The sequence below is a fragment of the Carassius auratus genome, unplaced genomic scaffold, assembly GCF_003368295.1.
Source record: "Carassius auratus strain Wakin unplaced genomic scaffold, ASM336829v1 scaf_tig00033339, whole genome shotgun sequence".
In the NCBI taxonomy this organism is placed as follows: Eukaryota; Metazoa; Chordata; class Actinopteri; order Cypriniformes; family Cyprinidae; genus Carassius; species Carassius auratus.
The window spans coordinates 33,998-46,467 of record NW_020526073.1 but is presented as its reverse complement, the minus strand read 5'-3'; the positions used below and the strand labels follow the sequence as shown (position 1 = coordinate 46,467).

The 12,470-nt window shown below is 33.6% G+C and overlaps 1 protein-coding gene across 1 annotated transcript in view; it reads right to left on the bottom strand.

Annotated features, from left to right (window-relative positions):
* Window positions 1-6,469: 6,469 nt before the first annotated feature.
* The window catches only part of LOC113081195 (WD repeat-containing protein 70-like), a gene marked incomplete at its 5' end in the record, with an annotated part of 39,735 nt that continues 33,734 nt past the window's right edge, over window positions 6,470-12,470 (bottom strand). Inside the window, 2 exon segments of the mRNA XM_026253269.1 lie at window positions 6,470-6,820; window positions 10,215-10,377. Of these exon segments, the coding sequence (XP_026109054.1) occupies window positions 6,736-6,820; window positions 10,215-10,377 (248 nt within the window).

The following is a 12,470-nucleotide window of genomic DNA, read 5'->3' as shown; positions in this document are numbered from 1 at the left end:
GTTCGTCGGTCCTGTGAGACGTTTTGTCTTGTTTTGTGTTACTGAACCAAAGCTCTCTACAGACTTTATTTTTGTACAATATTCATTTTATAACTTTTTACAAAATAAATCTTGTTTCTATCATGCTTTTGTGTGCGTTCATGATTGCATACATCAATGCACGAGGTTTAAAATAAAAGAACAGTTAATCTTATACATTAACCGTTCATCCAAAGGTTTTCTTTTAACCATTGGTATTTCATTTTATATAAATTGCACTCAAATAAGATGCATAACCCAGGGTTATATATATTCATTTTAATTTCACAGTAATCTGAAAAAAAAAAAAAAAAAAAAAAAAAATATATATATATATATATATATATATATATATATATTTTTTTTTTTTTTTTTCAGATTACTGTGAAATTAAAATGAAACACTTAATTTGTATAATATTTAATATATATTCAAGTTGTGCTTTAATGTAGTTATGCTCAGACCTACAACATTATTTTATATATGTGGCAAAATAAATACTAGTAAAAAAATGTTATTATAAATTAAGGACATTTATACATTTATATTATGATGATTAGAATTGTATGTAAAATCCTTTTACTAGTTAAGCTCAAATCTAAAACATTTCACTCTCTTTCTCTCTCTCTCTCTCTCTCTCTCTCTCACACACACACACACACACACACACTAGTACACACTGTTAATGGCTAGATTTACAACAACTACAACAAAAAACGATGACATTTACAGTAGGAAGTCCATCCTAGTGAAGGGCTTTCAGATGACCAGTTGTCTGTCAGCTGAAGCTCAGGCGTGCTGAGAGACATTTCAGGGTTCGGAGAGTCGGAATCCGTCCCGCTCGGCTCTAATGCATTCCTGAACAGCGGCCCAGGATTCTATGGTAAACAAACGCTGGCTGTAAAAGACGAGCAGTAAATCTACTGTAGGCACTCTGTGGAAATGTTTCCATAGGGCTGCAGAGGTTTGGGAAGAAGTGTAGTGACTCTCTGTGTCCGTGTCACCGATCAGACCAGAAGAAAACTGATCCAACATTCAGACAGATTGAGATCCAGAACGGATCTGCACGTATGAGGACGGATCTGCAGGAAAATCACGCAAATTCTTCAGCTGCTCATACAGAGAAAGACCTGCAGAACACCTGCCAAAAACATGCAGATTTATAAACCGACTGACTGAAGGACGGACGGATGGACAGAACAATAGACAGATGGATGGTTGGATGAAATGACAGAACAATGGACAGATGGATGTAAAGAAAGAATAATGTATGGATGTATGAATGAACTGATAGGCAGAACGATGGACGGATAAGATGGAATTATATAAAAACAATAAATGGATGGAATAATAGATTGAACGATAGAATAGAAGAATACAAAAAGATTAGAGAATCTAGTATCTTTTTTAAGAAAACAAGCAGTGCAAATCTAAAAGGGAGTTATTAATTTATTTTTAAAGAATATAATTAAAATAGAGTTCTAGAGGTGGAGGGTCAAATAAAGCAGTAATCCCCATCAAGCCGTGGTTTACAGTGAATGTATAACAGCTAGGGATCATTGTTAGGCACGACGCGAAGCGGAGTTATCGGTTATAAAATTCACTGTAAACCACAGCTTCACGGGGATTATTGCCTTTATAAAATGGTTATTCCATATACACAGTAAGGTTTCAAACAATAACACCGAGCAAATAAAGTGTAACGATATGAATAAAAACAGTATTCTTCCGCCAAACAATATAATTCCCCGGAAACAGTTGTGGTTGCTACAAAGTGGTTGCCGAGCAACACACAGAAGTAAACAAAGGTGTATGTTTGTAGAGTATTTTACAACAGCTTCCAACATGTCTCAGCCAATCAGAATCAAGGACCGGAACTCTCCGTTTTATAATAAAGATGGAATAGAAGTGTTTAAAGCCATTTCTTGACGATGCAACAGGGAACAGTTAATGTAAAAGTCTGTGACTTTGTTGCAACTACATTTAAATACCGTGATAAAAGCATTAGCTATTAAATTGCAACATGAAAAACTGATAGGGTTATATGCTTAGCCAGGACACCTAAAGCTAAGAGTTAACCCTCCAGAGTCTGTGATTCTGAGAACAACATGACAACAAGCCCTAGATATACGATCCACTGACAGGCGCCGCCTCGAACCAAAGCACTCGGTGACATCACCTGCTCCAGCATTCCCACATTCCCATAACGGACTCTGTTGACACCAGCACTCAGAATAGGCCCCAGGATTAGACCCCGGCGCTGGGGAAGCTGGGATACTTCACTCTTCGCCACGCTTTTCTGATCGCCAGATGATTTGCTTTCGAGGGCTTCGCAGCTGCAGATATCCGGAGGATTATTAATTCCGAGTGCTATCCGATAACACGGCAGAAAACTTGGGAAATCCCTGGACATCCCTGCAGGACAGACTCTGGGCACAGGAGGCTTGAAGCGGAGGGAAACTCAAACGCATTAGTGGCTCTCTGAGAAACGATAGTGTTTCAAGATCTCGTCTCGTGTTTTGAAAAGCAAAAGCGTCCTGTAGGTTAGCCAGAGGGTACATTCCTTTCGGTTGTAATGAGCGGAGTCACATAATCCACATCTACTGCAGCAGCAGCTCGTTCTTCAGCCGTGGCATCATCTTCATCCACCGAGCGTTATTGATGTGCACTTATGTAACTCATCTAAAAGTAGATGTTTACAATCGGAGCATTTCAGTTATGCACCTTCTTTAAAAAGCCTAAGCTGCATCAGCATTAATAATGTGCCCTAGTTATGCACGCTCTGTGATTTTATTCAGAATTTTGTTGCTTTGTTTTTTAGAGACTAGACTATAATCATCAGAAATTTTGCCATCAAAAAAATAAAAATGTTAAAAAAACTATAGATAATAAGATCATATATATATATATATACACACAGTGGCGGCTCCAGACAATTTTGATTGGGGGTGCAATGGGGGGGTCCTGGTCATTTCAAAGGGGGTCTCATGAAAACCAACAAAAAATACAGTGGACACGGCTAATAACTGCATATTACTGCTACTAAACAACAAAAACAACACAGCATATCAACTACTTTGTTTTTAATTAATTAATCAATTGCAGTTTGCAAACAATATGCTCAAACTTTAAAGGGTTGGCGCTTTAAATGGTTTGCATCACCAATAAGCATGAATCAACAAATGACTTAAACGGTTAACTTTTTTAACGTGGCTGACAGTCCCTCTGAACAGGGCCATGCAGACACCTTTGGAGGGGCAGGTGCTCAAAGTATAAAAGGGGTACATGGAACAAGGCTTTAAATGGTGCTGTTCAAAATATCAATACAGCAATATCAGAATCAGAATGAGCTTTATTGCCAGGTATGTTTACACATACGAGGAATTTGTTTTCGTGACAGATATATATAATGTGATGTATTCCAAGCTGATTCGCGTATCGATATGGATGAATATGTATTGATACAGCAGCAAATGCTCTGATGCAGTTTTGAAAAAGAAACAATAGAGAAGACAATTTAACGTTTAAAATAATAATAGCTTTGGGATTAGAAACTGAAACCTGATGGCTTTTTCTTCTCTGTTCTACAGAATAATTAAGAACAGCAGTTATAGTAAAAATGATAGAAAACACTTGTGCCTCTACATTTTCCTCTTTCTCACCAGCCTCTGTCTCCTGGCTTGCTGTTACCTGCTCTCTTTCGGTCATTTGTGCCTCTACATTTCCCTCTTTTTCTTCCTCTATCTCCATCTCCTCATTTGATCTATTACTTTCCACTCTCTGTCCATCTAGGAACAAGGCTCAATTTACTATTTCAGCATTAATCTATTTTAACCATCACTACTACTCTTTCACCTAATCAATAAGTCCACCTTAAATATTCATACAAAACATAAAAAACTGATACACTGGAATATAGTGATTCATATTATTATTACTGTTGTAGTTGTTGTTGTTGTCTAGAAATTGAACACCTCTGCAATGTAAACAAATGACAGGCTACATGTGTTATTCATATTCTTCACACTGCACTTTGATGTCAGGTATATTATGCATTTTTTATTGACATTGATATTTTTACATTTATTTCCAGAGAGATATTATTAAGTTTACAGGCTAAAGTGGTCTTACTGTTGTAAACACTGTTGCTATTGTAGAAAAAAAAATTGCGTCACATTTAAAATATTAATATATTTTAATTCATTTCTGAATTGTTTTTATTTTTATAATGATAATTCAGAGAATGAGAATATCTTAATAAGCCTTACCAGTATTGTGATAATTATTTTTAAGGCACTCTGTGTGTTAAAAAATAAATAAGTACTGTAATATAATAATAATTTAGTCAAATAACACAAAAAAGACCAGACTCCTCGATGCCTGTGAAACTCCCTCAAACAGCACGCTACTGTTACTTCTACACTACAGGCTACACACAGCAATATAAACAACATATCTGCATGTTCTCACATCACATCGTTCTTGTAAAATAATAATAAGTAAATAAACACCAAAATCACTTCGCTGAGAATGAAACACCACTTACCAGCTGCCACGGTGTTGAAAATATCCTTTAGCAATTAAAAAATGCGCGTGAGGAATCGTCCCGGTTGGATGCAGGCGGCAAGGAAGTCGACCGGAAGTTGAAGTCGACCGGGTGCCGCCATCTTGTAGCAGAACTTCACTTGCGTTAGCATCCCATTGATCTCCCATTCATTCTGGCGTCACTTTGACAGCGAATAAATTTACATCTGAGGCGCTTAAAGACTCTGTTTGTCCATTATTTATTTCTAAAGATACACGACAATGTATAAAGGGCTCCATTACCTTCTATGTTACATTATGGCCCCGTAGAAACAGTTTTTGTAAAAAATAGGCTAATGATTGCGTCACAACCACTCGGCTCTCTGTCGCATTACCGTACAGACAGGAGGAGAAGCTCGCAGACAATTAACTTAATATGGTGTACTGGCGTTACATTTTGAAATACTATACAAAATAATTAATCAGAATACTTACTCCTGCTCACTCACGACAAAGAACTCCCCGCTCAAGCTCGCCGTCTCTGCAAGATTAACGATGGCAGTTTGCACGCACAGCTACTAGAAGATTTACATCTGTCAGACAGGTTACTGACGTCGTCAAGCTTAGCTTGAGTCTGCGCGTCAGAAACGGAAGTGCTAAAAACACAAAAAATGGGCTTCACTTGTCTCAGTTGAGTTCCAATGGGGTCGCTGTGTCCATTTCTTTTACTGTCTATGATTGGATGAGGTCGTCGTCGTAAGGTGAAAGGTCATCATGTCGGTAATTTTATTTACGGCTAAATTATTATTAATAAATTGTACTAATATTATGATTGGGCGTAGGCAGGCATTCACAAAAGGGAATGTTATTAAAAAAAAAATTCGAGGAAATTTTGCTTTGACAAAAGGGCACTTAAGGGGAAAAGGAGCAGGTGCTCAAGTGAACCGGTTCTTTCCAACAGTTCGATCAAATAAAACCAGTTGAAAAAAAAAAAACGGTTCCCCGGTTCTTTTGCGCTCGATGTAATGTCATTTGCGATGACTGCCCTTCATTCAAGCCTTCGGTTTACCCGCGCTTATAACACTAGCACAGAATCAGTTCAGAATCAATCATCAAAAGAATCAGTTCAGACACGCTCTGTGTCGGTCTGCTTCACATTGAATCACACATGCGCAGTATCATCAGCTCCTCGGTTCACGAATCAGATGCGTCTGACAGAAACGGTTCTCGTTCAGTGTACGAATAAATGTCGAAATAATAATTATAGTAGTTTTGAAGATAATTTTTTTTATATTTATCTATCCGGGATAAATATAAAAAAAATGATCATACACACACACACGTGTTTAATTCATAGGTAATTATGACAAATTATTTATATAATTTAAATAAGCTATTAATGATAGTAAAACAAGTACTTATATGATATATTAACAGGTAAAAACTATATTTTTTATGCAGTGAAGTATGACATGAATATCTTTTCATGTGACTCACCAACGATAAAAAAAAAGAAAAAATACATTAATTGCTAATGAAAAAAATTTAGAATACCAAATCACACTAAATACTTAATCAACAGAACACAAATGTTCTCTCAGACACAGTGAGATCCTGGAGAGCTTGAGCATTAATAACAAACAAAGTATCGAAAGATTTTTTTCAAATAAATATTTATAGAGCGCAGTGACTCATGGGGAAGTCGAGGAGTCGCTCGGGAGCAACACACAGGAAATTCAACGGAAAGGAATGTGTTGTGATAGCGTGACGTCCCATGTTTACACGCAAGAGCGTCTGACAACAATACGTGCATCTACTGAGCAAAAAATAATTACTATCCAACTCTATTTACTAAAGTTTGACCGAATGTAATGTCTAATGTTTTTGCTTTTCAACCGATGATACCAAAAAAAGACAGAAAAGAGTGTTAGTACGAGAAACAGGCCACACAAAAGGTTTATTTGTAATCTAACAGACAAAAATACAAAAGAAAAGCCAGTCAAAACATGAAATCAGACAATAATGAATCATCTGTATGAGCTGTAAATGACATTCAGCAAAAAAAGACCAGAACTACAACAAAAAGACTTCTGCTCAGATTCAGACACAAGGTTTGGGAAGTGTGTGGGAGAATCCGGACAGAAGTTTCATTCCTCTGAACTCCTCAAACTCAGAGTTGAAGAGGAAATCTCCTCAGATCTTGCGTTTCTTCCATTCGGGCTGATCTTCGTCAACCTCTTCTTCCTCCTCCTCGGCGAACAGCGGGTCCGGCTGCGTTCTGTCAGAGAAAAACACATCGTGAGACACCTTCAGATCTCACTCAACACAAAACATGATCTGCGGCCCTCTGACAGAGAGGATGATGGGAGATTAATCCAGTTCCCTACTCTCAGTCAGATCACTGATTAAAATACAACATCTGCTGTGAGACACAGAGGGACACTGATACTCTCACACACACACACACACACATATAAATACACACACAACTAAATACACAAAGACACACGCACAAATAAATACAGACACACACGAATAAATATACACAAACACACACACACACACACACACACACAGACACACACACACACACTCTCTCTCTCTCTCTCTCTCTCTCTCACTTACACAAAAATCACACTTGTTAAAATTACAAGTGACCTGCTTGTGTCAGATCAAGGCTGCATCTCATTTCTAGTCTTACTTGATGTTAGTGCTGCATTCGACACCATAGATCATGACACACTCATAGATCGATTACAAAACTATACAGGTATTCAAGGGCAGGCTCTAAGATGCTTTAGATCCTACCTGTCCGATCGCTACCATTTTGTTTATTTAAATGGGGAGTCATCTCATTTATCATCAGTAAAATATGGAGTGCCACAAGGCTCCGTCCTAGGTCCCCTTCTAATTTCAATATACATGTTGCCCCTTGGTAATATTATTAGATTAGCTTCCACTGTTATGCTGATGATACTCAACTATATCTCAACGAGACCAGATTACTAGTAAAATATTACTTATTAGACCAAAAAAAAAAAAAAACAGTACACAGAATCTCGCAGATTACAGTTTGCAGCTAGACAGATGTAATGTTACTTGCTCTTCTTTCAAAAATCTGGGTGTTATATTAGACAGCAACTTGTCTTTTGAAAATCATATTTCCCATTTTAGAAACACCTCTCTCTGTTTAAATCTAGATTAAAGATGCATCTCTTTCGCCAAGCATTCAAATAATGCATCTCATAATCTTGGACTGCAGTTATATCTGATCAAATTATCAAATTAAATTATAGAAATCAATATTATTCTTTAGCTTGGGTTAAACTAATCAATTTTGATATATCAATTTTAAATATTTAGTTTCCTCCAAAAAAAAATCTGTATCCAAATATCTTGTAACCCGATTATCACAGACGATCACAATTATCAATTCAAACATGATCTAAAACACTTTTACATAAATAAAAAAAAGACAGAATGACCGTAATAAAGCATTATTATTAACAACTAGAAATCGTTAAAAACTTTTTTTATTATTATATTTAATTATTTATAAGCTCTTACAGTTTTTATTAATATTTTTAATTCGTTTTATCCTTATAATTTCAGTATATGATTTTTCAGGCTTTTTAATATTACTATTAAGGTTTAATTTATTTTTATTATTATTATTTTAACTTTGCAATTCGTAAACTTAAACTTATTTCAGTGACTTGTCAAGGCAACATTTCAAATTTTTGTTTGTTGTATTTTATATCAGCTTTATGTCATTAACAACCAAAATGTTTAACCTAAAACTATATAGAATAAAAAATATATAAAGATAAATATATATATAAAAAAAACTAAAAATTATAAAAAAGACAAGAACAAACAACAAAATTACTTGAATACAAAAAAAAAAGGTTGTTTTTAAATTCAGCCCAGAGATGAATCTGAGACGTGAAATGTCTTCTCTCTGATTGGTCTGAAACATGAAGCTGAAGTACAAAGAAAAAGACTACAGCGCTGACCTGGATTCACACCACAGCATCTCGAGTGTCAAAGTGTGTGTGTGTGTGTGTGTGTGTGTGTGTGTGTGTGTGTGTGTGTGTGGACACCTGAAGAAGGCAATTACAGCAGCACGACACGATCATCACGAGAGTAACAGGATCATTACTGCAGTAATCAGCTCTGCTCAGATCCAGTTACACAAACACACACCTGACAGCATCAGTTTACTGTCTTTATCAAGAACATCTTTAACATTTTTAAAACAATCGGCTCCTCTTCAAATTATGAAAAAAAAAAATTATCAAATGGTTTTATAAATTCAATCTTTAAATTTAAAAGTATCGGGTATTTTGTTCGCAAATCTTTTTGAGAATGCTTGTTTCTCTATGAACTATAATTAACTAATAACTGACACGGACTGATCAGCTGAAATGCAACCAACAATCCATTGTTGAAATTAAAAGCACATTTTGGGGATGGATGGATAAATAAAACTAGAAAACTAAATAAAAATCTGGAATCAGACTAAAACGGATCATTAAAACAGTCATAACTACAGCCAAGGCCAGTATATGGTCACTAATATATTTCCAAATCTAATTCTTGAGTTATGAATGAATTACATTAAGTCATTTAGCAGATGCTTTTATCTAAATGAGGACAATGGAAGGAATAAAAATCAACAAAAAGAGCAGTGATATATAAGTGCTATAACTATATGATCTATAATATATAAACCATAATGATATGTAATGATGTTATTTTGGGACGGAGAGCTCTGTGTGTAACTGAAGAACATGGTGTGTGTGATCTGTGAGCTCAGGTGTGACACACAGGTGTCAGGTGAGCTTCAGTCTTCACACCTGTCTCACCTGCACATAAAACAATCCCATCAGGCATCAGCCGGGGCTCAGTGGAGAAACCCATTCAGGGCGGCTAATGTTGAAAAACGTCGATTGTAACAAATCAATTCAATACTGAAAATGACCAATAAAAATTGTTTAAATTCTGTTCAAAATGCACTGGTGAACGATTGAAAGATTAAAATATATATTTATTTTGAAGTACATTTTAAATTGTATTGAGTGTGTTACTTTGTAAAGAATAATGGAAATTATGGACATGCTTGTTTTTGTATATGGAATATTATAAAGAAGTGAAAAAATAATTGTAAACAACATTTTATAAATGAAAAGCTTTTAAAATAAATGTAAAAGGTTTAAAAAGTAAAAAAATCTTTCAAAAAAACTTTTTTTTAATAACTGTAATTCTTATAAAAAAATATATAAATATAAACCTATTTTAAAATTTTACGAACTTAAGTATGATTAAAATGACGTTTTATTTAAAAACGATGAATTTTTCATATTAAGTGTTTGTGAAATACATTGTCAATATTAACTTAAAAACACAATCTTATTTTGTTTGTAAAAAATTATGGAAGTACTTTAATAAATTACCTAAACAAACCTGAAAAATAAAAAAATTAAAACGTAAATGCAACAATTCACGACTAAAACTAGCTTTTAGCTTAAAAAGAAAGTGTTAAAAACAACTGATCTGAAAAGGACATTTAAAAAAAATGAAATATGAACACAAACATGAATAAATGTAAACTAATCAGATATTCTGTCTTAAGTTCCTGTGTTCTGTATGCTGTTTGGTGTCTCTCTTACTTTTTGTATGCCGGGGCGACCCAGTACGGGTTCTCAGCCGCTTCTTTGGCGTGACGCAGGATGGCCTCGCGCGGGTTGCTATCGTCAGTTTTGTCCAGGGCGATGTTTTTGACGATGAAAGAGGACAGTGTCCCTCCGTGAGCCGCCACACGACCACCTCGACCTGCTCGGGACAGAAGAAGAGATCAGAGCAGAATCACACACATTCAGAGGCAGAGCTGGGGAAAGTTACTTTTTAAAGCAATGCGTTACAATGTTGCATTACTACTTTTTATGTAAAGTAATGTGATACGATACTTTTGAGTTACTCTTTAAATCTGGGAAGGGCTTACTTCCTTGTTATTTGTGTGACCCTGGAGCACAAGAGCAGTTTTTAAGTCTCTGGAGTATATTTGTAGCAATAGACAACAATACATTGTATGGGTCACAATTATAGATTTTTCTTTTACGCCAAAAATCATGAGGATATTAAGTAAAGATCATGTTCCATGAAGATATTTAGTAAAGTTCCTACCGTAAATATATCAAAACTTCATTTTTGATTAGTAATATGCATTGCTAAGAATTCATTTGTACAACTTTAAAAATGATTTTCTCAATATTTAGATTTTTTAGCATCCTCAGATTCCAGATTTACAAATATTGTCCGATCATAACAAACCAGACATCAATGGAGAGATGATTTATTAAGCTTTCAGATGATGCATACATCTCAATTTCCAAAAATTGACCCTTAGGAATGATTTTTTGCTCCTGGGTCAGATATAATAAAGTTCTTCTTTTACAAATGTAAAGGCCTGTTCACATTAAAAGTGAAGTGAATGTGGCTCAGGCTGAAGGAAATGTAAATGCAGGTCTGTACAGTAGAGGGCGCTGCTCAAACTAATCACATGAAGAATATAACGCAGGAGAAGAAAGATCAACACTGTTTGCCAAAAACACAAATGTGTCTTTTTTGATTATTAATATTCTATATTTGGATTTGACTGTTTTTATTAATTTTATTAATATTTTAATTTTCGATACATGGCAAACAAAGTAACTGCTGTTCTGATTACGTAACTTTTTTTCCATTTCGGCTTATTTATTGTGAGGTTGGTGATTCTTGGTAATGAAACTTGGGAGGTGTCAATACAATAAAAAATGGATTTGTACTTTTCTAGAAATTATTTATAAATTATTAATTTATTAATAATAATGTACTAATTTAGTGGTATAGCTGATGATTTTATATTAATAATTATAACATCATGTATTATATTATAAATATATTGTCATTAAATAAAACACATAAAGGCTATATTTAAATTGATTTATAAATCAATATACAAAGTGAAATAATATATATTAATATATTTTATGTTATATTTGTCGAAACTGTGATACATTTTATATTCATAATTATATTTTATATTATAAAAATATATTCATATAATTTCCTTTAAATTTAAAAAGACTTTATGAATAAATGTATTAATTAATTTATAAATATATGAAGAATCTAAAATTATATTAATTAAAATTATATATTATTTTTTGTGGAAACAGACACATTTTATATTCATAATCATATTTAAATATGATAAATATATATTAATATTTATTATTTATAATATAGTAAAAATAAAAAAATATATATAAATACTCTGTATAAATGAAATAATTCATTGATTAATGTTTAATATACAATATTTTATATAGAGTTTATAATTATATTATATTTAAATAAAAATATATATTAATATTATTTATATTAATATAAAAATGAAAAGCTACATATAAATAAAATAATTGATTCATAAATCAATGTTAATTAAAAATGTTAATATATATTCATACTGTTTTATTATTAATGTTATATATATATATATATATATATATATATATATATATTTAAATATTATAATGTAAATTCATATTTATTATATAAATAGACATATATAGATAGACAGACAGACATTTATTTTAATATCTCAGAACTAACTGGACTAATGTTGGTTTGTCGTTATTGATAAAGATTCAAGAAAAATATAACAAATAATGATTCATTAGCAAATGTTTGAGCCTTTCATTCAGTCACAAATTTAAGGGATGCAACATTTTTTTTAACAGTGGAAATATTGTGCAGAATAAGACTGAACACAAAATAGTGTTCCTGTAGCTCAAGCGGTAGAGCATTGTGTTAACAAGTCCAAGGTTGTGGGTTCGAATCCCAAGGAACACATGTTAGCCTGAATGCAATCTAAGTTGCTTTGG